The following is a 27,710-nucleotide window of genomic DNA, read 5'->3' as shown; positions in this document are numbered from 1 at the left end:
AGGCTCAAGATATTTTGTTACTTTTTCCCCCATTACTGAACACTATTTTTAGAGACAAGGACCCAGGTTTATCTGGTCATCACACACAGAGCACTGCAATAAAGAAGGTCACCAAGTCTCCATTGCAACTATTACATACTTATCTACAAGCCAACCAGCTGCTTGGTGAGGGTGCTAAACTCCACGTGGACATTCACTGGAACGGCGTAACCAAGATTGAACTTTTCAGCTGCGTTTGGTGTTAAACAAGGGCTTAATAGGTGAAAAAGCCCCATAGGGACCGGGAAAGCTTGTTGCTCTCAAAGTAAAGGATGTATTTTTTTCCCCCTCATCTTTCCTAAGGGTGTCCATCGTTGCAGAGGACTCTCTAAGATAGTTATGGAATATTTGCTCAGCAGATCAATGCCAAGAAAAATGTCAATATTCCCTGTTTTGCATTCTCCTTCCTTTGCACCAGATGGAGCAGCCATCAATGGACCAGAAGGGCCATGCAAACGTGCCGTGGATTGTGGAGCCCGGACAGGAGGCAAAGAGAGGAGTCAACACCAAGTACGAGACCACTATTTTCTAACATACACCCGCCTTGTCCACTCCTGTGTGTGTGTGCCTTTCAGAAGTTGCCCTGTATCGGGGCCCGGCCCCGGAGTTGGGCACGAGCTTCGCACGCCGGCGCGTCACCTCACCGGCTGAAAAACAAAAATACTATACACCTCGTCTCGTCCCCTCCCCGCCCCCCTGCATGATGACGATTGGCGCTGCGTTCTCTTTTTCTTTCTGCTCTCCCAGGCCTCATCCTCCTGCCTGCAGGGCTATCGCATGACCTTTGAATCCAGGGTAGTGGTGCGTTTCTATCTCCACCTGTAGGGGGATGGTCAGCTCAGTTCTGTTATTTGTTGCTCTGCCTTTAGCTTCTTGTCTTTTTTTTAATTATTATTATTATAGTTTTCTTCCAATCAGGAGGTCTGGCTTCGTATCCCTCCTTTTTTTAAGCTCCATCCCTCGCTTTTCTCTTCACATCAGCCCCTATGTCTGACTGTTTCTGACAACTTTAACGATTTAACAAAGAGTACTGCTCTAAGAGCTGTAACAGTGTTTTAGCTGTCTGTTAAGCCGAGTCTGGGAGCTGACAAAGACGAGGGACGTTGTCTGAATGCGACAACAGGCTTTTACAGCATTTTTTTAAATAAAGAGAGCTTGTAGCAGAGTGTAACTTTGGCTGAAGCTGATTGAGCTAGCAGGCTACTAGAATGTATTTTAAACTTTTTGATTCTTGATATCAAGTTACTTTTTTTGGAGGAACTAACAAACTTGTGAATTTCTTTGTGAAATTAGACTTTAAACTTGACCTGTGGCACAGGAAGACAGATTACTTTTTGTTTTTCTAAGGTCTTTTTCAACATGTCTGTGTACGTGTTCAGAATAAATCTACTCGCGTTGGTTTTACTCGAGGGAGGGGGAGGAAAGTTGTACGTAAACGGAATAGCATGTGGCTTGTGGGACGCATGATGGCCATTTTGGATTTGCTGAGCTAGGTGGCCAGTGGAGAGGCGGGGTGTGAGGGCTCTCTGGATAAGTGATGTCATCTCATTTTGCAGGGCAATGGCGGACGCTCATGTCTATTACTGTGGAATGCAAAGAATGTAGCCAGCCCTAAACATGGACCTTGTCACACTTACAATGCAAAATGGACTACAAAAGGACCCTCTTGCTCACTTTTTAACACGGACGCTGTTCCACAATGTTTGGGGTTGACTGCGAAATGTTCCCATCCATCCATACACACTAACAGAACTGCATCGCGACAGACGACCCGTCTGCTCTGAATGTACACTTACTTGAAAGCAGCCTCAAATTTCTGCAACTATAGCGGGATCGGTTTTATGAAGCCCACCAGGGAGGCGGGATGGTTGAACTCTGGGGAGGTCGGCTCCTCCATGGAGTCTGAAAACAGGATATCAGTGGGCATGTTTTAACATATTGGCATGGGTTCCAGGATATCTGGCTGGCTAATTTCTTTATTTTCTTTAATGTCAGAAAAAGAAAAAAATCATATGCACAACAGTGTAAATGTGTTTGGATTTGCTGCAACAACACGCTGAAGATGCAACCGATTTGCCATGAGAAGCCAATGTGAACAAAATGGCATCTAGCGTTAAAAAAAAGTATTGGTATTGCCCGACATTTTAATGTTTATTATGAGAGTATTATATTACCATGATGATAATCCTTGTGCAATTCTTGTCTACTGTTGTCTTAATGTTACATTATTTTTCTATGATATGCTGAGATGAAAATTTGAGCCTGAGAATGATGGCAATCCTTTAAAAAAAAATGAAATAAAACCTGAATTTAGATGTTCATACTTGTACAGGGAGTGAATGTTGCAGGTTGCTTGCTAATTCCTAGGTCAGGTCAACCTCCATTTCTCATGGGGCTCTACTCTTATCTTGCAGATGTACTATTTTAAATGCAGTATTACTGTATTATTTGGATGAAACATTGTCCAATTACAAAATGTACATAGATATTTTGCCAACTCATTGTTAATACATGAAATGTAAAGAGAAAAGAATAAAGACTTTGCAGTAAATGGCACTGGAAACAAGGTACCAAAATAAAGGTTTGACATGTCAAAACGTCATAGATTGTAGAGGTTGTATTTTGAGTGAAAATATGGATCATATGGTGACGTCACTGCTGATTTTACCAATATATATATACATATATATATAGGCTTGGGCTTCCAGCACACTGATTTTTGTAATTTGGGCCATTATTTATATCCTTGTAAAGCACATGAAATAAAATCTGACTTGTACAACCATATTTATTCTCAAGTTGTCATGAATTACAGGTAAATGTTTAAAGGGTTTATGAAAATAAAGTTCTTGGTGTCGTTATTGCCCTACGTAAGGTATTTTGCCTAAATTTGGGGTTAGCAAATTACGAAACAGAGCAATTAACAAGATTGGACCTCTGGATCATACTAACCCATTATTCATCTACAAACAACCTATGTTTAAAGCTAATATCACATTTAAGGAATAATCTTTTTCATCATATTAATATATATGTAAAAGAGGTGGGATTATATATATATATTAGTCAAACTTCAATTATTCCCATGTTAACCAATAAGGAAATTTAGGAGTGCAACCTTATTGTCCAAGAAGAAAAATAAACGCAAGTTTAACTTTTATTGCCCATTTCCTTCTGTTTTTATGTGAAATTTGAATTACAAAAGACCGATAAGAGACACTTACTGCATGTTGGCTTTTAAACCAGCCGGTGATAGCAGAAACCTCCCGTCCTTTTGGCCCACCACTATATGAAAAAACAAAAGTTATTAATCTTCTGCACATTTTTTATCCATTCATATTTATACTTCAGCTGATAAACTGTCCTTTGCATTTTACTTTGAGCAGTCCTTTTACTCACACATTATGGGCATGGATGTCTTTAATTTTGGGCTTTTAGTGATTCATATAATTAATGATTATGCAAAAAAAAATTATCTCCAAGCTCAAAATGTGCAGCTGCTCTTCCACACAACCTGGGGAAAGGTTTCATCAGGCAAGAGGAAGCTTAGGTTGTTTGGATGAGTCAAACCCAACTTTATTTATCCCCAAGGCAGCTGTACAGCATGGTGGTGGCAGCATCATGCTGTGGGGTAATAAAGAGAACCATTTCCGAATGTCTTCAACTTTAATCAACAGCTAGTTCAAAGGTGTCAAACTGGTCAATCAAAGGCTGAATTACCTCTACGTCTTGCAATCAAGCTGACAGAGTCCTGGGATAAGCCTAACTATTTGATTCAGGTGTACTGAAGTAGAGACGCTCAAAAGCTGCAAGACACCGACCCACACAGACTGGAGTCCGTACCATCTGAGTTGGATGGTTGAAAGCAGAAGCCTATTAGGTGTTTCAACAAGACAAAGAGTCCAATCAAATAAACTGGTTCTGGAATAAATAAGGCTACCATCCAACCTCTACAGATGTGTGAACCACATAAACAATCAGGCAGATGAAATCAGCTCTACAAAATGTCCAGTGGTTCACTGTCCAGCCAGAATTGTGCATTAAGCAGGTTAACTATAACAAGTAAGTAGTCTGGGTGAACCTTGCAAAGGGAAATTCAACCAATGAACGTTTTCAGCAAATTCCTGCTTTTAAAAAGAGGAATGTATACATCAACCCTTAAGAAATCAAGTATAACCTTCAGGGAAACTGGTCAGTAACAATAAACCAGCGACTCAAAAGGTGAAAACTAGAGCTATAGGTTTTGATAGGACTGCATTAAAACTGGCCACACTACATAAAGTTGGATTTTGCTGCTTAGAACAGTTTCAGATAAATTACTTATTGCAGGTCAGCATTTAGCTGGCTTCTAATTAACAAATACATCTAAAAAAAAAATCTGAACATTGTGACAAATTGCACAATTTTTGTCACTCCTTTCTGAAAGTCAGATTCATAACACTGAAATATCTAAAGCCTTTATTTCCTGTCATTTTGATGATTTGGCCTCATGGATAAAGAAAACCCAAAAATGTGTAATATTACATAAAACCAATGTAGAAATTTTTTTTTAATGTACTACACAATCCTGGAGACCACTTGGCAGGACAGAAGACCGGTATTTACAACCTGCTACAGGGAGTGTAGGCATCAAAAGGTCATTGCTAAAGAAGAAGGTTGTTCAAGCTGCTGGTTCCAAGTATTTTCATAGAAAGTTGAGTGGAAGGAAAACGTGGCAGGAAAAGGTCCAGCAGTAACCTTGAGAGGATTGTCAAGTAAAACCCACTGAAGAATTTAAGGGAGCTTCACAAGGAGTGGACTGAGGTCAGCACACCAAGAGCTACTGCGCACAGATGAATGGGCTACAATATGGAGATGCTAATGTAATTTTCCAGCAGGACGTTACCACAGGTACCAAAAGCTGGTTCTATGACCATGACTGTGCTGGAATCATGAAGGTATTGTCAAGAGGAAGATGGGAGAGACCAGACCCAACAATGCAGATGACCTGAAGGCAGCTATCAAAGCAGTCTGGGTTTCCTTCACACCTCAGCAGAACATCATGCTGGTCGTCTTCATCTCACACAACGTTGATGCATTCATTCGTGCAAAAAGAATGAACGCATAGAAATGGATAAACGCCTCAAAACCCTGACATTTATGGTTAAAATACTCTATCCTATTATATATTAAAATTTCTGAGACACCGTATTTTGGGTTTTCATTATCTGTCAACCATAATCATCTCAAAAGAAAAGAAATAAAGGCTTGAAATATTTTACTCTGTCATCTATATTATATAAGAGTTTTACTTTCTGAAATGAGTGACAAAATATATTGAACCTTTTCCCGATGTTCTAATTTTAGGTGTATTTTCACACTTCAGCAGACGTGCCTTTTCAATGTGTTGATAGAAATAAAGAAAAACGTTACCAAATACACAATTTTCTATAGAATCTGTCCATTAGGCCCACTAGTTGGACAACAGCCTAAAACCCACCTAGCTATAGATGCCAGAGGAATCAGATGAGTCAAAAAAGAAAAAAAAAGAAAGCTAATCTGAACTCATTATAAACACGAGGCCAGCATGTAAACGTGTTTATGCGATAAAACGATCAAAGCCAAGCAGTGAGGGATTAGCATAGCAAAGATCAAGAGGCTGGCAAGGCTGAGCCCTCACAATCTACTGCTTTGAAAAGGTAAGTGCACCCTAATATGAGCTGCTGCTAATCACACATTTCCATCACAGCATGCTCACTTAGACCTTCAGTATCCAACACCCGGGGGGGGGGACTGCATTTGATATGATGCCATACCGACAGCAGGCTGGATACGGGTCAGTGTGAGACTTTAGGACGACAACTTGAAGCATTGAAACTTAAGAGATAAACGGAGACATCTGCTGGTAACTGGACACCAAGCTGGACCAAAGTCGATCTGTAATCAGCTGGTTGGAAAGTTGAAATCGTGTCTTTTTATCATCAGCGACAAACCAGGCCCAGAGGTTTCATCTGGGAGCAGGACAACGGCTAATGCAGATGCCAGTGGATGGGAGGGAGATCAACAAATGGCAGCAAACTTGCTTGGTTTTATTATTTTGTATTGTCAAATTCTGTCTATTATGACCAACTCCTCTCTCTAACACACAAAGTATAACGCCACCTTTAAAATGATTAATAACTCATCACAGAAACGTTTCTGCAGCTTTTCTACTTAAGCTGTAAGTTGGAAACGATAATGGTGTAAAATTAGATTTTTTTTTCTCCGGTGTGCACGAGAAATAATATGATGAGCCGCTATCTATCCTGTAAAGGATTAAAGAAGGTATCCAGTCATTTATTTAGGTACCTTTATCCCATAAATCAGAAGATTGTTAAATTTGTAGATTTTAGGAGGTGCTGATGGTTTTAATATAAATATTTTACAGTCCAAGAAAGAGAAATTGGAATGGACTAAAAGTCCATATGGGCAGGTCAGAGCTTTACAGAAAATGGGTTAGAGGAAATTGGCCACAACGTCTCTGATCGCTGCATCCCTAGTAACAGAAAACAGGCCACAGCATACAGACATTAGGAACCCAGACAGTTTGGACTCCAATATTGCTACTTTTAAACAACCTTGCAGATGCATCCTGCCTTCAAGGTCTGCAGCTGGGGGAACACTACCTACTTCCTACCAGCCAACCTACACACAATCAGCATTTGTTTGCCACCTTTTCCTAGCTCTGCACTCTGTTGCATCAAGTGGGACACAAACTGCTCACAATGGGACAGGATAGTATTACAGTTTCATGCTAATGCTCATCATGTTTGTTTTTATCTTTAAAAAAAAAGTTATGTATGCTGACTTGAAATTAATATAAAACAAAAACTGATGCAACACGAGCGAGCACAGATGAGTGTCTGAACTATGACGGCATGATATTTACAGCCAGGCTTGCTGAGGATGTTTAAGGGCAGCAAACAGCAGAATGAGGGCGCCGGCTGGACCGTTCCCATCTGCCACCAACAGATCTGACCATTTAACCCTTTTGGACCGCAGTGGCTGCTGTAATTTGACGCTTTATGTCAACATAAACGTAATAACAACGCTGTTTATTGTATAAAGAGCAGACCCGTCCTCAAGTAGTCAGGAGCTCATATTATTTTTTCTGATTTAGTCAGGAGTGATGCAATGGCTGCTGAATTTAGGCTCCACAAATCTCCAGCACTTACCGCATCACAAAGCTACTTCAATAAAGCAAAAAAGGAGAATTTAAGCACATTTAAAAACAAAACCTGCTATATTAAAATAGCTTGCCACCTAGCTGCAGCTAAATCTAAAACAAGGGAAATGTTTTATTTCATTATGCGTGTCAGACTGTGGGACTGGGCCAAGGCTGCAGATGGTGTGCACTGCCCACCGCTACCGACTAAATGAGACAATAGGAAAAAGAGCTGCTAATGTAACAGTCACAATTATATCTGGCATTTGTTCAACACACACACAGCTTTATTCTACTAATGCACGACAATCACGACTGAGGGACACGTTTAGACGTACACATACCGATTATCTCATGTATTACACACCCAAAGAATCAGGATCTGCACCAAGAAACTGTTTTCCATAAAGACAATTTCAGCAGAGTACAAACATCTTGTTATGCACCTGGCAGATGTTGTGCGACGCCAAAAATCACATTATCATAATATGCTGGAAAGTGCACAGAAAGGGGGAAGTACAGAAACCTTTTCACCCTGCTCAGCTATAGCCTGTGATGTTAATGTGAGGAGCGTCGGGTAGGAAAAAAAAAAAAACAGTCTACAGATAATCAGGTTGTGGCTACGTTAAATCCAGGAACAACTGGGAATTCACAGTAAACAAAGCAACAGCTCCGATAAGCACGCTTCACCAACCTCCAAATGACATAAAGCAGACCTGCATACTGAAGTCCGTTCAGGTCGTTCCTCAAAGGACAATTTAGATTCTTAAGTATTATGCCTGTTGGTACGACGATTAAAACTATTATAACTGAGATTTCTGATTTTCCTGAACCTTTAAAAATGACTTAAAATAAGTTAAAAGGGACAGTGTGTAACCAACTTGGCTTTTAATTGACAAAAATAAAGTATTGCTTTTATAAATACCTATTCTGGCAAAATCTAATAACCTCACATCAAAACTTAAAGCCTTCTAATAACTTAGAATTAGTTTATAAAGACATAGGTGTTGGTGAACCCACTGGGTGATTTCAGAATCCAAAAGGGGCCAAACTTGTCAGCCATAGGCGTTTTCCCGGTCTTTGTCCTATATGAGGACGTGCTGTCGGTAAAGGAAAGCAAAGACGACCGTAGATCATTCTATTTTCTGCTTTTTGTTGAAAATGAGGACCTTCCATACTCCTTGTCCAGCTAGAGGGAAGAGAAAGTAACCAAGAAAAGAAAAAGAAGTAATAACTGGGAGAAAACGAGAGTCTATATTGGCACAGCTATTATTACCACGAAGGAGTGCGGAATCAAAACGGATGCAGAGGTTGCAGACCATCTGCTGGACAGGTGAGTTAATTCAATATAAAACGTGAAGTTTACTTTTTGCTGTTATATTAGAAACAGGACAGAATAGTCCAACAACAACTCTGACCTGTTAAAGTGGGTTTGCCTCCACATGGAAGGCAAGAGAGTTGTAGCCGTGAGATCATCTAGTTTTATAACTTGTTTTACAGTTTATATAATTAGACTTTTTTTTTTTACCAGAAACTTTCAGGAATCTCATCATAGCATTAAGTACTGACTTGTTTATTGGTTGCACTTTATGTTCAACAAAGACTGATGTCCAACTCAACAAGATATTCTCTTGAATAAATAATATTCTGATTAATAATAGTTACATTTCTTGTTTTAAATAGTCATTGTTTACAAACATCTTTATCTACAGGCCATTTGTGTTGCTTGTGGTTAATGCAGAGAAATGTCTAAATTAAATCACAATTATGGTTGAAATACATTGCAATTTTGATTACACCCCTAACAATTCATTATAACCGTGACGTTTACTTTCAAATGACAAAGCAGACGTGCAGACTGAAGTCCGTTCAGGTCGCTCCTCAAAGGACAATTTAGATTGTTAATTACAATTAGGCAAAAACTGTAACGTGGAAAACTAACAATATGGCCAAAATCATAAATAAATTTTATCACATTTTATTTCAGCTAATCAAAGATCCCAGAAATGTCTACAAATTTAGATATTAATATAGTGGTGAACCGTGCACCAAATGTGGTTTGGATCTGCATCTGTGGCTCAGAATCCAGAGTGTTCCCAAATTAAACATGGCTGCCGTCACCGTGGCTTTTCTCCTTGGTACCAAATGGTGCCATGTAAAGCAGGATGTTTCATAACAACCATGCGTCAATGTATACCCCCCAGGGGGACGTTTCGTCTCCCCCTCCTGCTCTTCTTTCTGTCATCTGCACTTGAGCTGAATTTTTAAAGCCAGGCAGAACAAGTATGTGGGTTCAGCTGAACCGGGCATTAGTTGGGAGGCATTACATAACAAGAGCATATTTGTAAGGCAAAGAAATTGCATACGTAAAAAAAAAAAAAAAAAAGACAAGCTTTGAACCATGAAGTCAGGATATTGGAGTTTTCATCTACTTCTTAGATGTTCTAGTCAGAATAAAGAAGACACAATCTGTCAAAACCTCAAACCTCAAGGAAAACCAGAATCGGTGCATCTCTACTATTATTAACACAACTGATACAGAGAAAGGAAACTAAACAGTCTAACAGAAGCCAGAAATAGCTCAAAACAAGTGCTGGATAGCTTCAGACGAAATTATGGCTTCTTCCTGCAAGGCAACGGATGCAGAACAGAGTATACTTCCAAGTCTGGTGTGTGTCTCTCCAGAAATTGATGGGTAGTGGGATAAAACAGTCAAATGGTAGCAGAGAAGGAGGAAAGTCAATGTTTAGGTTCTGGATTGCTATTCTAAAAGTGTTCTGATGGTTAGCTGCTAATGTGAGGTGAAGCGCCTGTTTACAGCTGCATGCCCACTAGAGAGGAAGATGATAGTGCCGTTCCGGAGTTAAATATGCCGTTAAGATCTGGAAATTGTGAACTAATATTTAAATAAATTCAGTAATTCAGAAGAAGTAAAGAATACTGCAGCTAAAAGACTGAAGTCTGTACAGCGGTAAACTTACAAACTGAACTAATGAATTTCCTGTAAACTTTTTGGAATAACTTGATCTTGACAAACATTTACATGCATTTCGATTAGAATAAACCACCCGTCTCATTAGCTATGTTTTTTACAAGCACAAAATTTCATCATTGGATTGAAATGTATTCGGATTAAAAACAAAACACAACCGGATTGTACCGTTTATATGGGTACACCTGGCTTTATTCAGAACACAACCACTTTGACATGTGCAGTTATCAAATTCCCCTGAAAAACACAAGTAGTAGTACTTCCATCTTTGCTGAATAATAGTAAACAAACCAGTATTAAACGAGTTCTATTTCCGAGCACCCAGGCTGGACTTGCACAATCTTCTAATTACGGTTGAAACGTAATTAGAAGATCACACAAAAACTTTTGTTCTCTAACAAAAAGGTTGTATCGGGAGCCCTGACAGTTTCTCACGTACTTCGGCCTCTCAACAAGGCAGAAATACACAATGTTTTCATTATGGCAGCAACAACAAATCCATAAAAATCCACAATTAAAAGCGTTGGCATCAAATTACGTTATCGATTTGTTGTGTCGCGCAATTAATTCGTCACTCGCCATGTCGCGGAGCCGTTTACCTCACATGCAGGCAGTCGTCAATGGTAGCTGACTGGCTGCAGAGTGATGCAAACACAGCGAGGCGGAGTGTAGGCGGCATTCCCTAATGTTGCTTTTTTGTAGTAAATTCTACAAATGACGACACGGAGAAAACCAAGTTCTCAAAAGATAGGAGCATGTTGCGCGTCACAAAACCAAAAAATACGTAACATGCGAGATATGACATGACACAGGGGCACCACAGTGACACAGGACCTAATATATAGTAATTGATGAGGGTGAAGAGAGCTTAACGGCAGGGTAAATCGTTACAATATCTGACGTTTGATCCGTTTTAAAGCGAGGAAACCCTGGCAGCACTTAGCTTGGGGCTGTGAGGGCTCGTCTAATGCGGTTTTTAGCTTGTTAATGACAGGAGCTCGTTAACATGCGCAACTTTCCCTGTTGTAATTAAAATGTGTTCAGATTAAAAGAAAAGAAAGTACTCTGAAAGCACCGTTCATACGGGCTGGAAATCATATAATCTGATCATGACGTGCGTTTACTTGCACCAAGAATTTCATTCTGATGGTAATAATTTGTTAATTAAGGTTTAAGTTTTAGCTGACGGCAAACAGGAAACTCCAAAAGATAAACTAGACATTTTTGAAAAGATGCTGGGGAATTTCATTAATTATATCAAGAAAGAGGACCTGACCCATATGTTGGAGTCATCTGGAACAACAAAGCCTTCCTGATGCAGATCCACAAACACGTGCTGTATTTTGTAAACTTATCCTCTGAGGACTCTAGAGAACCCAAAAACTGCTGTGTAATGTACCTTGTTGTATGCTAGTTAAAGTGTTTGTGTTTATTTGTGTGTCTATACAAGGATTCTCTTCAAACTTTTAGAAAAATGTAATAAATTGCCCATTACTTTCACTTTTGGAAAACAATAAACTCATCCCTAAACAGTACCCTAACAGAGGTTTGCATTCAGGAAATAGCTACATAATTCAAGATTCTTAAAGGTAAATCCACGTACTATTTTTATCATTTGGTACAAAGAAAACGGGTCATTCCTGCTAAATATGTATTGACAGTACAGCAGAGAGCTCAGAGAAGTCTTTTCCTTTGGTCTGGCTACATTTTTTGCAGATGGACTGTGAGCTGATGTCTTCCTCTAAGGTAAGCTTAGCGGTTCATCCACTCCAAACAACACGGACAGCTATTGGCATGACTGGGATGACAGCTGACGTCCGGGCCTGGCTCTCTGGATCAGGTTTGACATCAGCATCCAAAACGCCCAAAGCTGATGTGACACGTCGGTGTCGGATCAAGTCGTCTTCCAGCAGTCAGACATCGGGACAGCAGAGACGGTGCGCCATCACAGAAAGCTGCTTAAGTCGCCTCTCTGGCGGAGACGGGAGTCGGCAACGCAGAGGGAGCAAACGTTTCACGCGAGTTGTCGTCAAAAGAAAAAAAAAAAGTTCCTCATAGTACGAACGTCCCTCGCTCTGTTGACCTAATTCACCAACAGTGTTCTATGGCAGAGAGAAACATCACTGACGTGTTATTGGAACATGCTCGCAGCCAAAGACCCACCGTGGCTTTGGATAATCTGTTGAATACATTTTTATATTAGACGAGTTCGGGGGAGGACGCATGATTGCAGCAGAAATGGGCACAAGATTGTTGCTTCCAAGAGCCGTGTGCAGAGAGGATTAGGCCTTTTTAGCATCAAGATTGTAAGCAGGAATAATTTTGGCTTTGCCGTTTCAAATGCAAACTAAAGCATTTTGATCTTGTAATACATTTTGTTTTAATGCTTGTAGAAGAGTCTCATACGGGCCCATCAAGCACTTTCCTCCATCCCTAAAAGCTAAAAATCTGTTTGAGGATTTGTTTTTGGGTGCCTACAAGTATGGGAACGAGTATTTTTTTTTTAAAGCATATTACAGATAAGAAGATAAAGGACACAAACACAGAAGATTCTTAAGGCTAAGCAGACTACAAGCCCGCACAGCTCATCCAGCCTTTCCCTCTGCTCCAGATCTGTCTGCCTTGCTGAGCATTCAGCAGCAGCGGCAGCAGCAGCACTAATTGTTTGGGACAAGCTTTGTTCATGACTAAATGGTGTGAAGAAGCTGGCACCAGTAAATATGCTAACAAATTCCTTAAAAAAACAAGTTGATTGTGACTCAGTTTGGTTCCTGGTCTAAATCTGAGCACAGACAATGAGCTGCCTGTTCTTTGTAGTCAAAACATTGTGACTAATTTAGGATTTCTGACAAACGTCTCTATGCAAAGTTGAGCTTGCTCCAGGAGTGGCTCAGACTCCGGCAGGTTGATCATGGACAGAATCTTAGGATGGAGGGTGCATTTTCTAGTTGATGTGGTCCCGCTGTCATCTTGATGTTTGGCCGTGCACCGGAGCAGTTAGCAGCCGGGATGAGAGTCTGAGACCCCAGACCTAGGGTGGACTGCCCACCCCAGGTCTGGAGTCGGTCCCCGCCCCAAACAGAGGAGTTCAGGTATCTTGGTTTCTTGATCAGGAGTGGAGTGATGAAAGGATGGAGCACCAGAGGGAGCAATGGACTGGTATGATGCAAACATTGCTCTGTCGAGATGAAAAACTAGGCACGCTCCGAGTTACTGCTCCATCTACGTTACAACCCTCATCTATGAGGAAATGGGTCAAAGTAGATGAAATTAGCTTCATCTCTAGTGCTGCTGGGTTTCCCTTCAGCGACAGAGCGGCACTCCTTCTCAACAAAGGGAGTCTGATAAGTTTAGGCATCTCATCACGATGCCTCTTGGCAACCACTCGAGGTTTTTTTTTTTTTGGGCACATCTACTGGGATGAGAACCGCAGGGACCCAAAACTCAGTGGACTGACAACATATTGGGACGTCTTAGGCTACGTTCATAAAGCAGGGAAATGCGACCCAAATCCGACCTTTTCGTTCATATGAGAACCATAGCAGTCTTTTTCACAGCAGTATGCAAAGATTCTTTATTGTCCCTGCGTGTTCCTGTGGTGAAATTTCCCTTTGGCCACTCCGGCAAGGAGTACACATATGAGACAGAAGCTGTTTATGAGTTTATTAGTTCTGGATTTGACGCTTCTGAAGCGTTTATCTGAGGGGAGAGGGGCAACCAGCGCATTGTCTGGGTGGGTGGGATCAGTAGAGATGCGTCTGGCCCTTCTCTGGACTCATTCTGCATAAACTGAGTTGAGATCCTGCAGACGGCATCCCACAATCCCCTGCTCTGTTCTCACCACCCGTGCTAAGTCCTTCCTCTCTTTCGCTGTTCAGCTCCCATACCACACAGTTATGGTTAGACATAAAACACTCTCTATGGTAGCTCTGTAAAAGTTTTTTAGCAGTTTAGAGGAAAGTCCAGTTCGTTTCAGTTTCCTGAGGAAGAAGAGCCGTTGTTGGGCCTTCTTCACCAGGGGGGAGGTGTTCACTGTCCAGGAGAGGTCTGAGGAGATGTGAACACCCAGGACACTAATGTTGTCTAATATAATTTATTTTCCTATAATCAACCAGCTCTAATAGATCTAAATGGCTGGGAGTCTGAAACTTGGACATAAATGACTGTTTTAATAATGGTTTTGGACCCGCCTTCAACTTTACTGGGAGAAAAGGCTGCCCAGTGTTAAACAATAAAAGTAGAAAACAGAATTATCCCTGAAGCTTGTTTGTCTGCGACATGTCATGGCTCAATAATCAAGCATTAGTAGAGACGATTGTATATATTAGAACTAGGGTTGGGTATTTATCGGATCGTTTTATCATTATCGCAAAACTTTTTTTTATTATTGTGATAAGAATTGGGATTCATTTTGACAATGATAAATTCCAACTAGTGGTGTCTGAAATCTCCCAAAACTGCCAATATTGTCAGGATTGTTATTGTTTTTGTCGGTTTATTGAGAGTATCAATACATTTTAATAAATTCAAAAATATAAATTAAATGCAGTTACTGTGTAGAGTTAGGTAATAAGAAAATAATTTATGTAACCAGTGTCCAATTGTGTTTTATTATAATTTTTTATGTTTTTTAAGGACAGTATTTGTGCTTATAGGGCTATAATTGACATACAGTGACAGCCACACAGTTATCTGAAAAAAACTGCAAAATAGACTTATCATTATCACAGCATAACCAGAATATATTGTGATAGAATTTAAAATCCATATCACCCACTCCTAATTAGAACCTGTATAATTTTCATCCCACGTGGATTAGAATCCAAAACTTGGTCTAATTTTTTAAATTATCGATGTTGTCTACAGTATAATCATTCCATGCAGAAAACAAAGCGGTCTAAATGTATCCTTCAAAGCCTAAAATGGATATGACATTCATGGCCACGATGAGGGTAAAAAAAAAAACTTCCGCCAGCGACTTTAAACAATCGTAAACCCTTTGCCTGAAACGTATGTCATGGTAATCAGATAAACTTTAAGTCTTCTATTTGCTGTTGGCTAAAAAGAGAGGAACACGTCTTTATGCCACTGTTTCATTTTGTTGCAGTTACATCCAAAGTGCAGCTTTAATCCAGCGCTCTCTAAAAAAGACACAAGCTGCTGAAAAAGATTAGTAAATGCATCTCGGGACTTGTAATCTCATCAGAGCGCAATATGCAGATTCCAACCAAAACGCTGGTAAAATAAAATACAGTCTGTCGGAGCACTCTGCCAAAAGATGACTTTAATTATGCTGTTGAACTTTAGATGGCTTCCACTTCTCTGGCAGCTGTGGGTTTTATTCACAGCCACAAAACCAGATTAAAACCAACCACCTTTACTGGAGGTATTTAAACGTGAGCATTTAGAGTTTAGCTGTAAGGAGCTCAACCTTTGTCCTTAAAACTGCTCTTGTTCAGGTATAAATCAGAATCCACAACCTGTGACACCGTGGCAATTTAACACAGAGAGAGAACAAATTAAAGAGACTCCATTTAAATCAAAGTTTTTCTGTCTTGTTTACAGGTCATATTTTTAAGCCGATATCAGTAATTCTAGCACAGTCGTACCAGTTATCTTTATGTTGTCAGATTTCTCTAAAGCCTTTGATGCAGTCGGGAGTCTAGATTAAATTAAATATAGAGGTTTTTTATTTTTAGAAACCAGGCACTTCTACATCAGTATTATTGTAAATCCATATGGATGTTCCACAAGGTTCAGTTCTAGGCCCGCTATGTTTTGCCCTTACACACCGCTCAAAAATATTAAAGGAACACTTAATAAAAAAACACATAAAATCTTAATTAGAATTGTTTTTATTGCCAAATATCCGTACTGATGTGGATGGTAATGTTAGGGACAAAGCAGGCAACAAAATTAAAGTTATCAACCCACAGATGACTTAACCGAAGTCACTGAGAAAGTGAAAATGAAAAATTTATGCGGCAGGCTAGTCTAGTCGGGTGTAAAGTCACTGCAGCAATTCAAAATGGTGCAAGAACGTTTGCTAGTGCAACTAAATTACTGTATGTAGTAGGTGTGTGCTGTTGCATTTGGTGTAGAGGTTTTATAGTATTAAAAGGTATAGTGGACAATCTTTTCACTGTATACGTTGAAAATGGTTGAGAGTCACAAGAAGTAAAATGTCTTAATAGTTTATGAGGAGAGGAGGAAGGCCTCAGAAGGTAGAAATAAGACCAGAATGGATTTGGAAGATTCTTTCACCTGACCCACCTTAAGGCCTTAGGGCAGTTATTCAAAAATGGACTTGATCATATCTTAGCAACATTTACAGAAAAATCCTCCACTATGCCTTTAAATTACATATTTTTTTAAATTCTGATGTGCACTTTGTAACAATTAAAATTAAAAGTTTACATTTTGGTCAACGCTGGATTCGATTTATTTGATGAAACCTGGGTGTTTTTCTTGGGGCCCTATTAGACCCTTGCAGCACCACTGGTTCTAGGGTATCTCCTCCCAGATCCTGACCAGAGCGTCACTCCAGGACAGACTGAGACTGAAACATGATGTCCCAGAGATCAAGCATCCGGAGGAACCCAGGACCCACTGCAGCAGGGAAGGGTCTAACAATGTCTAAGGAAATTAACCGTTACCTAATAGCACTCAGGTTTCCATCGTTTATCCTGTACAGGTCTGTCCCTCCATGGAGACGCCTCCCCAAACCGACACTGACCCACCACCAAACCGATCGTGGGTCAATTGGAGAACTACAGAACGTCGGACCCTCAGCCCACCCTCATGCAGTCTGTTTCTAACGGTTTGGTCAGAGATATTCACGCCAGTGACTGGAGGTCACATTGTACTCATCTTGATCCTCCCTGCACAAAGGAGCAGATACGGGTCCTGCTGATGGGTGAAGGACCTCAGACAGCCCTGTCCAGCTCTCCCAGACTCTGTCTGTCTCCTGACTCTCCTCCAAGCTCTGGAGACCATGCATGGGGAAACCTTCTGACGACGACATGTAGGGATGTGTCATCCTGGTGGTCCTGTGCAGCCTCTGTAGGGCCAGGCATCGCATCATGCTGACCCTGATCAAATGCAGGAATACTGAAAAGCAGTGAAAAAAGACTGAGCGGAAAGAAGTATGGGGCCTACTATTTTTGGGGTAATTTTATTGGTGCCACTATAGTGGACCCGTTAATAGGTGGCACTGCTGATTAACAGCCCCTCTACTACTTACAGAACACTACTTTTAACCAGTGTATTAATGAAGTTAAATTTAACTCTATTTAAGCAAGTTAAATGCTTTATAATATAGATGTGATCTTCATAGGACAAACCGGGTTATAAAATAATATAAATAAAATGATTGAATTCGGACTCTTGATTACAAATCGAGATACATTGAATGTAGTTTTTAGGTCTAATCACTTATATTAGTCAAGTCGGGACCTGCCACAAGTCTAATTCACAAAAACTGCCATTTCCAACTTCTGGTTTATATTTTTAAACAGTGCTCCAAGTGGGAATCGCACAGTTTTCTAAACACCAACCTGTGATAACCAAAGCTGCAACAGGGTTTATGAATTCAGCTAAAGCCGGAGTTTGGAAGAGCTGGTCTGTGTGGTTCATTCACCTTCATTCATTACTTGAAATTAACAACGTGCACTAGGCAGGGTTTCATTCACTGATTCCTTCCTGCGCGGTTATAGGAGAGGTAAGCCGTGCCCCGTCCTTTTGCCCTGCGTCCTGCGGTGCGTCGGCGTGGATGCTGCTGGTCTGGCAGGGAGAGCAACAGGACCAGAAGAGGAGCGACTGATCACAGCATCTGCTCTTTCTGGGATCTCTTCCAGTTCAGTCTCCAACACGGTGCCCCGTCTCTGACCGATAGTGAAAAGTTATGTCTGCGTTTGTGCCATATCTTAGTCAAACTGCAGTGACATGCCTGGGTTTCTTAAATTAGTCCAAACCATCTGGCCAGATGGGCGAGGGGAGGTGAAACGGCTAAGGAGAAATGGGAAGCGGCCAAACGGTGACAAGTTCTGGCTCCGGGCCCTCTGGCTCGACACGGCAAAGCAATAAAAGGTGGCGTGCAGCTGAGCTAACAGCTGACAGAAACAGGAACCGATGCCTGGCCGAGGTCAGGAAACAGAGCGTGCACATATGCACCCAGGTCCACACAGGGTTGGAGAGTAACGGCAAAACAGGGTCAAACAGAACCGCTGCGACCCAGAGATCAACGGGGGTCCAAAGACGTGATGGACGCAGAGCAGCAGGACAATACAGTCTGTGTGGTTAAAAACTAAACTAATTAAGCAAGGGCTAGTCGACTACATGCGTACAATAAATAAGATTTTGATCAGCCCTTTAATTCAAGGTATTTTACATGCTATGGATCAAGTTTGGAAGGAAAATGCATTTATTGCAGAGCTGAAGAGTGAAAAATAGCAAATATAAAATTTTCCAGGATGATGTTTAATTAATTTAAAAAATTAGTTTCTTTTGTGGAAATGTATTCCTCTGTGGCCATTGTTTTATTTTATTAACACTGGCGATGATTTTTATTGTTTAGTAATTTCTGAGAATAAAATCGGAATATTAGGAGAATAAAGTCACACAGTGGTTTGCACAATCATTTCAAATTTCTGATACTAATAGTAATTTGATGCTGAAATAAGGCAGGACGACAAAGCCAACAATTAGAATACAATATATTTCTTAATTTTGATCGATACAATATAATTATAATATTGATATCAACAGAATAAAAGCTTCAGAAAGACAGCCAAGAATACCCACGAAAGATGACTGTACACTCTTATGACAATTATTTTACTATGTTTATAAGACTCCTCCAATATAACATTTTAGAAATATTTGCGTAATAACATAAAAACCATATAAAAGCCGGAACATCAGTCAGTGACAAATTCTGTAATCACAGACTGTAATGTCTATCAAAATATCGGAAATGTCAATGTCAATGTGTTATTGAATAAAGTTATATTGTGGTATATATTGAATTATTGTCCCACCCCTATTTGCTAAGAAGAATTACTATTTCCTTTTTTGTAAAACCTATAAAAGTATCATTTCACAAAATGCTCAACATTCCTCATTTTAACAGCGATTTTTGGAGTTCACATAAAATTACTACTTTATTCCCGCAACTTTATGACGACTTTCCAAAAAAAAAAAAAAAGAAAAAAAAAAAAGAAAAAGCCCCACGCCCCCCTTTTGAAAATTGCACTGTGGTAGCGGGAGCGGGTCTATTTATAGCTCTTAAACTAGTTGTTTATTTGTTGCCCAAATAAGAGACTTCACACAAAAAAAATAAAAAATAAAGCTCAATAAACCGCAACCTGCAACTCATGAAATTTACAAGAGATAAAGAAAAATAACAAGCAGACTTGGTAACTAGGGCTATGTAAAAAAAAAAAAAAAAAAAAAAAAATCCAATTATGAATCTATTCTCATATTAATTCCTAAAAAATATTCATATAACCAAATTGTATATACTCGATTTTAAAAAATACATTTGTTTTTCACTGTGAACTTAAATGTGTGAGCCGGCATTACTTGACAGGCACGCGCAGAGCTCCATTTTTACATTTTTACATTTTTACAACGCATATGCGGTGTCACGCTATAAACTGTTCGGCGGCAAAAAGTCTTCACACTGAACCGCTAAATATGCGACACTGAGCTGCTCCAAGCAGGCGGTCTCCAGGACGCGCAGCTTCACAGTCTCTCTCTGTTCTCACTGACAGATGTATGGTGGGAGCCTGCTGGAAAGGAAACGGCTCTACAAGCTCAACTAGCTAAGCTAATCAAACATTTAATCATCCCTTCCCTCACTGGGAAAAAGTGTGGCAATTGTAGGAATTTGTCACAAGCGCTCATCAGATGGGAGAAATTGCTAAATAAAAGCAGACTAGACAAGCCCTAGACATTATATATTAATTTGTTTGGAAACAACATTATTTTGGAACCAAAATTGGAAATAAAAAAAATACAATCAATTAGACGCCCCTATTTAGTCACAAAAGAAACCTGATTTGGACATTATTTTGTCAAAATTTTAGTCAATCCTCGTGATTTAAGAAAACATCCAATTTTTTTACTTTGTACAAACAAAAGCCTGCATCAAGTCCTGGTTCCTGAACATCTACTATATATCTGACAGAGAATAATCCTCAATAAAAAGATCAGACACCAGGTTAAAACTTCAGTAAATCGTGCACCTAAAACGTTCTTCAACTAAACTAAGTCTCAACATGATCTACAGATGATTTTATTAGAGAAAATGACCTTCAGAAAAGGCATAGCTAATGTCCTTATAGATTAGGGCTGTGCATAAAAATCAATACAAAGATTTATATCGATGTTTTTAAAAAAGACTTAATATCGATATTCTGGCTTTCAATATCAATATACCTCCCAACCCCTAGGTGGCGGTATTGCAGCGCGCCATTACTGTCAGTGAGACGAATTTGCGGAATGGCCTTCGTCGTTAAAATCAGACGTTTGGGGACATTTTTTGGTTTCTGTAATACGTTAAATGCATTGAACCAAATGCACTTTATTTTCCTGTTAATATAATCAGTGTTCAATAAATTGAACATAAATATAATATTTGGCTGATTTTGTCGATTCAATGACTTTGAGCATTAATTTGAAAGTAATAAATATTGATATTGGAGTCAAATCAAGCTGAGCTATATTGAGAATAGTAGCGCATCGGCTCATCCTAGATGATACCCAGCCCTACTGCAAACCCCACACAGCCTGCACACCAACATGTTAGACTTTAACCACCAGGTCGGCGCTACAGAGCAATATTTGGTACAACCAGCCGTCACAGAGACAGTTTCTACCCCCAGGCTGCCTCTCTGATGAACAGTCGCAGCACCCATACCAATACCGTGCTTCTTTACACCAATCATCTTCTGTTAAAACGGATTGTACATATTCATATTTACAAGAAAAATATCTCAAACCTTTTGATCAAACAAGTCAAATCCTTTAACCAACTTAAATATGCTTCAAATATATAAGCCATGATGTTAAGCATCAGCTGCATTCAGACCCTAACCGCTGCAGCTTGTTCACATCCTTTTTATTGTCTCCTGTCCTCGTAGCTGGCAGAAACGGCTTGCTAACAGTTTCAATGACGCTCTTTAGTTTTCAGAAAGCAAAATAGTCTGAAACTAGAATGGCTGATCTGGACTAGCTTATTAGAGCCCCTTTCAACCAAATGCTGAAAAGAATCATCATGAACTAAATACAATGTTTGTCTCCTAAGTTCACAGTTTTTTTTTCTTTCTAATAAAACCGAACAGGTACGGTAATAGATGATGTTATGTTTTATTTGTTTTTTTTAGCTAGTGTTATAGCACAAACCCACCTGCATTTAAAAGCTCCATGATCCATTAATTCAAAATGGACACCAACTCTTTGGATTTCACCACTTATACGACTGTTTGAATATCCCTCGTGTGTTTTTGGACAAAAATGATTAGAAAGATGAAATTATCTAATGTTAAATACTTAGAAAATAACGCTTTCAAAACATTATGTGCAACTATTCCTCCAAGTTAGGCCAAATTGGTGATGCACTAAAGTCTGGTTTGTTAGATTAGGGTTTTTAGAAGTGCAAAAGACCAGACTAATAGATATATCAAAAATCACCCAGTTACTGCTCATACCCGTCTCCCCTGAGTGTTTACATACCTAGATAAATATAGGACTATATTAATCAGTGCACATGTGCCGTCATGATTGGTTGGCTCCCATTAAATCTGCATCCACAATTGCACTTTGCATTCCCAGCAGCTTGAGAGATGGCAAACACTGAAAAATTAATGAGAACGTGTGAGAGGGGGGAACGAAAAGAACAAAATAGGTGGCAGACAGGAAGCTAGAAAGAGTGCTTAGCTTGTTTGAAACAGAACATTGTTTGGTACCAATGTGACTGCAGACCTCATACTTAAAAATCAGAAAGACTTAAACATCCTCCCGTTACTCAAACATCCAATTAATTTCCATTAGGTTTTTTTGCTTTAATAGATACTGTTTTCCAGGTGGAGATTGCAACCTAGAATTTAAAAATAAAACTCTAAACTTAGCACAAAAAGTAGCAATTTTGCATATTTTCTTCCTTCAATTAAAAAAAAGCTATCATTTTAAATCTGAAAAAAAGAAAAAGGTATCCCAGTGTGACTTATAGATTCATGTCCTGCGTGCCATAATTATGAGATAAATGGCAAAGCTAATTCACATTGCGTTAGTTTACAGCAGGACGGACATCTGAGACAGCTTTAAGGGAACCCGGCCTGACGCGGCCGTGAAAGGGAACATGGCGTTGGTAACTCCAGATAGCTGTAATTACTCTGACAGAGATTAATTAGGCAAGAGTAAGCTGAATTAATGAGGTTAGCAGACGTCTCAGACGGGCTTTGAAAACTTCACACCATTGTGAAAGAGTGTGAACGAGTTACTGAATGAACGAAGACACAAAACAGAAAAAAAGGGGGAGAAAAAGTTGCAGATTTCACTTCATTTCACAAACTTTTTATTAGAACACAAAAACTCTAACCACACAAAAGGTGTGAATAGCAAACGGGATCAAATCAGAACCGAATAAGCATTCTCAGCTACTCCTCCTGTTGCCTGAGGGCTGAAATCAGAAATCTTTTCTCTAAAAAAAAAACAAGAGCAGAACAACAGCCTGAGTATCATCACAGCCCTCTGAATCACTCCAGGATAATCCTGCCGTCTATCAAAGGGAATCTGCGACGCATCCGACTGCAGCAAAACACCCGCGACTCTTTACATCACTCCACAAGCGCAGCATGTAAAGCGAGCCCGCACAAGTATGACGCACGGATGCCGACTCTTCATTACCCTGCCACATATCTGCTCCAAGTGCTGCGCCGCGGCTGATCCAGTTTCCTAAATCTGACAGTCACCGTGCTGCGAGAGCAGCAACAGTAACCAGAGAGCCGCCAAGATAGATGGCTGCGAGTTCAGTGTCAGGGAGCGGGCAACTAATGTGGACCTGTTCGGACCAGATAACACACTCTGCTGGTGTGTGTGTGTGTGCCTCGGCTCGTTGGCTTTCTAAATTTATACAGGAGACATTTACCACAACTATACAAAGCTGGTTCTCATCACAAAAAGCAGCAGGCAAGGTCGCGGCAGCCATATTTTACCCAGGAACAACTCTAGTGGATTCATTTTCCTTGACTATTTTCTAACAGCAGCTGCCACTGCCAACCACTCTCTCTTATTTCTCATCCCTCACAAATAACAGGCTCCTCGTAGAAGTTAGATAACGTCTAAAAAAAAAAAAAAAACTTAGGACGTAATCTGGTTACCAGACTCGTGGCTGGACAGTCATAATCGTCGGTCGTCGTGGAAGTAAAACTGCACGCTGCGTTTAATTTATACAAATCACTAAATATATATACTTGTCCTGTTAGATCTCAGTGCTGCATTTGATACAGTTGATCACAATATTCTCCTACAAAGACTTGAGCATACTGTAGGGATTAAGGGAAAAGCATTAGGCTGGTTTAAATCTTATCTGTCGGACAGATTCCAGTTTGTTCATGTTAATAATAAATCTTCCTCAAACTCTAGGGTCACTTGTGGAGTACCACAGGGTTCAGTCCTTGGACCAATTCTATTTACTATATATATGCTTCCGATAGGCAAAATTATCAGACAGCATGGGATTAATTTCCACTGTTATGCTGATGACACTCAGCTATATTTATCCATAAATCCTGATGAATCCAATCAGTTACTTCGACTGCAGTCATGTCTTGATGACATCAAAAGCTGGATGACTTTAAATTTCCTGCATTTAAATTCTGACAAGACAGAAGTTGTAATCTTTGGGCCAGAGTCTTCAAAAAATAAAGTTCTTAATCAATCCCTTAATCTGGATGGCATTAACTTGGCCTCTGGTAATAAAGTTAAAAATCTTGGTGTTGTTTTCGACCAAGACATGTCATTTAAATCCCATATTAAACAGGTTTCCAGAGTTTCCTTTTTTCACCTCCGGAATATCGCCAAAATTAGAAACATTCTGTCCAGGAGTGATGCTGAAAAACTAGTCCATGCATTTGTTACTTCAAGGCTGGACTATTGTAATTCTTTACTATCAGGAAGTCCACAAAATGCAGTTCGAAGTCTTCAGCTGATTCAAAATGCTGCGGCAAGAGTTCTGATGAAAATCAACAAGAGGGATCATATTTCTCCAATTTTAGCTTCCCTTCATTGGCTTCCTGTTAAATCAAGAATAGAATTTAAAATTCTCCTTCTAACGTATAAAGCCCTTAATAATCAAGCTCCATCATATATCAGAGCTCTGATTACCCCGTATGTTCCTAACAGAGCACTTCGCTCTCAGACTGCAGGTCTGCTGCTGGTTCCTAGAGTCTCTAAAAGTAGAATGGGAGGCAGATCCTTTAGCTATCAGGCTCCTCTCCTGTGGAACCAACTCCCAGTTTTGGTCCGTGAGGCAGACACCCTATCTATTTTTAAGACTAATGTTAAAACTTTCCTTTTTGACAAAGCTTATAGTTAGAGTGGCTCATACCCTGAGCTATCTCTATAGTTGTGCTGTGATAGGCCTAGGCTGCTGGAGGACATCAGGGTCTAATTTTCTCACTCTACTGATTTCTACTGTTCTTCAGTCTACTGTTCTCCAGTTTTGCATTGTATTACATTGAAATGACTGTCGTCATTTCAGCTTTTAACTTTTTGCTCTCTCTCTTTTTCTTCATAGTAGGTACACCTGGTCTGGCGTTCTGTTAACTGTGACATCATCCAGAGAAGACGGCTCACCCGCTACTACCATCTAATGTAGAACAGATTACTAGATCAATGTGTGCTTCTGTGCTTGTTTGTCTGTCTTGTTGTGTCTCTGTTCTGTCTTCTGTAACCCCAGTCGGTCGAGGCAGATGACCGTTCATACTGAGCCCGGTTCTGCCGGAGGTTTTTCCTTCCCGTTAATGGGTGGTTTTTCTTCCCACTGTCGCTTCATGCTTGCTCAGTATGAGGGATTGCAGCAAAGCCATGTACAATGCAGACGACTTTCCCTGTGGCTCTACGGTTCCCCAGGAGTGACTGCTGCTTGTCGGGACTTTGATGCAATCAACTGGTTTCCTTATATAGGACATTTTTGACCAATCTGTATAATCTGACCCAATCTGTATAATATGATTGAACTTGACTTTGTAAAGTGCCTTGAGATGACATGTTTCATGATTTGGCGCTATATAAATAAAATTGAATTGAATTGAATATTAGTAGTGGGAGAGTTGTATGGCATTTGTGTATGAAAGACCAATTAAGTCACGTAGCTCTGCGTCGTGCACATTTAGCAAAACGCATTTTATAGCAGAGCACTCAGCCGAAGGTTAAAGCTAATAGTCGCATTCTGTTTTACCTGCAGTCACAGCTCTGTAATCATATAAAACTCATCACTCAGGCATTAATGACTCAAATTACAGCAACAAGATAAAAAAGAGCCATATTCCAGTAAAACGTTCACCTAAACTCCAGGGGAATATATATATATATATATATATATATATATATATATATATATATATATATATATATATATATATATATATATATAGCCATCACAATACTTGTTTCAAGTACTGCACACCAGCCGCACCTCCGGCCTCAGTGTAAAACAACAAAGACAAAAGGACAGAAGGAAGAAAGGAAGCAATAAAGGAAGGACAAGAATAGAAAGACGTGGCGGGTTAAGAAGGTGGGGAGGGAACTGCAGCCCAAGGAAGGAAAGAAGGAAGAAAGGACAGAAGAATGGGAATAATTAAGAATACAAAGCGGTAAAGAAGAACGACTCAAGGGAGGACATGAATAAAACGGACACAGAAAGGAAAGGAGCCATGGACAGAAAGAAAAGGTCAGTGTGTGAGGATGGCAGGTGAGGCGGGTAGGGAGGAGAGAAGGACCAGCAGGGAAATAACAGGGGTACAAGGAGGAAAGGGAAGGAGAGAGGGAGGAACAGGAGAGGAAGAAGGGAGTTAGACAAGCTTAGAAAGACAGGGCAGGGACAAGAATGACAGGATGGACAGAAGGAAGGGGAGAAAGGAGGACATGAATGTTTTCCCATACTGGTACACATGGATACCACTGAAATCAAACTCCACACTGCTCCAGACATCATATGAACTCCTTGATCGTACTGAAAGTGCTAAAAAAAGGGGGCTGAACACAAATCCACGCCGCACTTTTCAGATTATCATTCACACACAGCAACAACAAGAACTATTATTTCCCTGTCCTTCCACCCAACAGCTACGCACAGGTTTGTGTCGGTCTGACAAATAAGATCCCCCATGAATATTTTCAGGTTTGAGGTTTCAGAGGCATGAAGACACTGGCACTGCACAATATTTATTTACATGCGTGTAAAAATGAAGATGGAATCCCAGTTCTGCAGCCATGAACCTTTTAAAACCTGCTCTCAACTAAAAAAAAACACCCTCCAAAGTCAGCGAGCCAGCACATGTGGAAAGCACCAACGATAGAAATTATGTCTACAAATTAAAAATTAAATATTTTAGTACGATGAACCACGCTGTCTTACCTTAATGTGAGTTCCCCATATTTCCAGAGGACTCGGGAAATGTCTGCCTGTAATGAAGACAGGTGGTTCCAATTAGTCAACATGGAGGTCAGGCGTGGTTGTGAAACATGTCTAAACATTAAGTAGCTTTACTATCTCTGCCTTTACTGTATTCAGTCGTTTCGTCCCCAGTTATTCAAACACGTCACGACTTTATAGTCCTGCACAATATACTTACTTACTTAGAATTAATCCGTTTTGCTTTCAGGGAGTTTGCCAGCCGAAGTCTAGTCGCCGCCGCCGCCGCCGCCATTGCGTTCGCGCATGCGCGGTCTATTTTCCGATATAATTTAATGATATCACTGGAATTTAAATAATGAACTTTAAAAAAAAAACACATAGAATACCACAATGTAGATTATTCGCGTAAATTTCCGTTGTTAGTACTTGTAAATGTTAGTATTAATAGGGTCTACTTCTTCCTTTTCTTAATAGCGGATTCGCAAACTACTTCAGAGGTGCACACCGCCACCTACTGTACATGAGTGTGTAGCGTCACGGCCTCCAACTACTCTGTTTTAGTTTTGTATTATGTAGAAATAAAAACAATGCTTTATTTATAATCCTGATTACCTACTTATTCCCGTCTGTTCCTAAATGTTTTCTTTAAACTCGATTATTTCAGCTTTTCCCTCATCCTCTGTCTTTTAGCTGCATATTTAAAACTCATCCTTTCATTTTCTCCACCAACCTCACTTTATTGTTCCTTTTCCTGATTATAAATACCAATTGGTATGACCTACTCTCAAACTTTCTCCATAAGCTTTTAATTCCATTTTTTGTGCCATGTTTCTTTCCTTTTGATTATTGATTTA

General features: G+C 40.0%; 1 protein-coding gene and 1 long non-coding RNA gene across 10 annotated transcripts in view; one reads left to right on the top strand and one right to left on the bottom strand.

The window, feature by feature from the left end:
• The window catches only part of anks1b (ankyrin repeat and sterile alpha motif domain containing 1B), a gene marked incomplete at its 5' end in the record, with an annotated part of 190,637 nt that extends 187,811 nt beyond the window's left edge, over nucleotides 1-2,826 (top strand). For 7 of the 8 annotated variants that reach the window (XM_036149154.1, XM_036149151.1, XM_036149150.1 and 4 more), the window contains 2 exon segments: nucleotides 458-549; nucleotides 1,596-2,826. In XM_036149154.1, coding sequence (XP_036005047.1) covers nucleotides 458-549; nucleotides 1,596-1,644 — 141 coding nt within the window. 8 annotated transcript variants of the gene reach the window in all.
• Nucleotides 1,836-26,979, bottom strand: LOC110368963. Of its 2 annotated transcripts, none has more exons than XR_004933140.1 (3): nucleotides 26,857-26,979; nucleotides 3,264-3,324; nucleotides 1,836-1,941 (listed from the first exon to the last, which is right to left on the bottom strand). It is a non-coding gene; the product is annotated as an uncharacterized LOC110368963 (long non-coding RNA). The 2 variants fall into 2 exon arrangements; XR_004933141.1 differs by lacking the exon at nucleotides 26,857-26,979 and adding an exon at nucleotides 23,124-23,362.
• Between the last annotated feature and the right edge of the window lie 731 nt (nucleotides 26,980-27,710).

Source organism: Fundulus heteroclitus, chromosome 17 (genome assembly GCF_011125445.2).
Source record: "Fundulus heteroclitus isolate FHET01 chromosome 17, MU-UCD_Fhet_4.1, whole genome shotgun sequence".
Taxonomy (NCBI): Eukaryota; Metazoa; Chordata; class Actinopteri; order Cyprinodontiformes; family Fundulidae; genus Fundulus; species Fundulus heteroclitus.
Note: the sequence above shows the minus strand (reverse complement) of the source record. Positions and strands in the feature narration are given on the sequence as shown.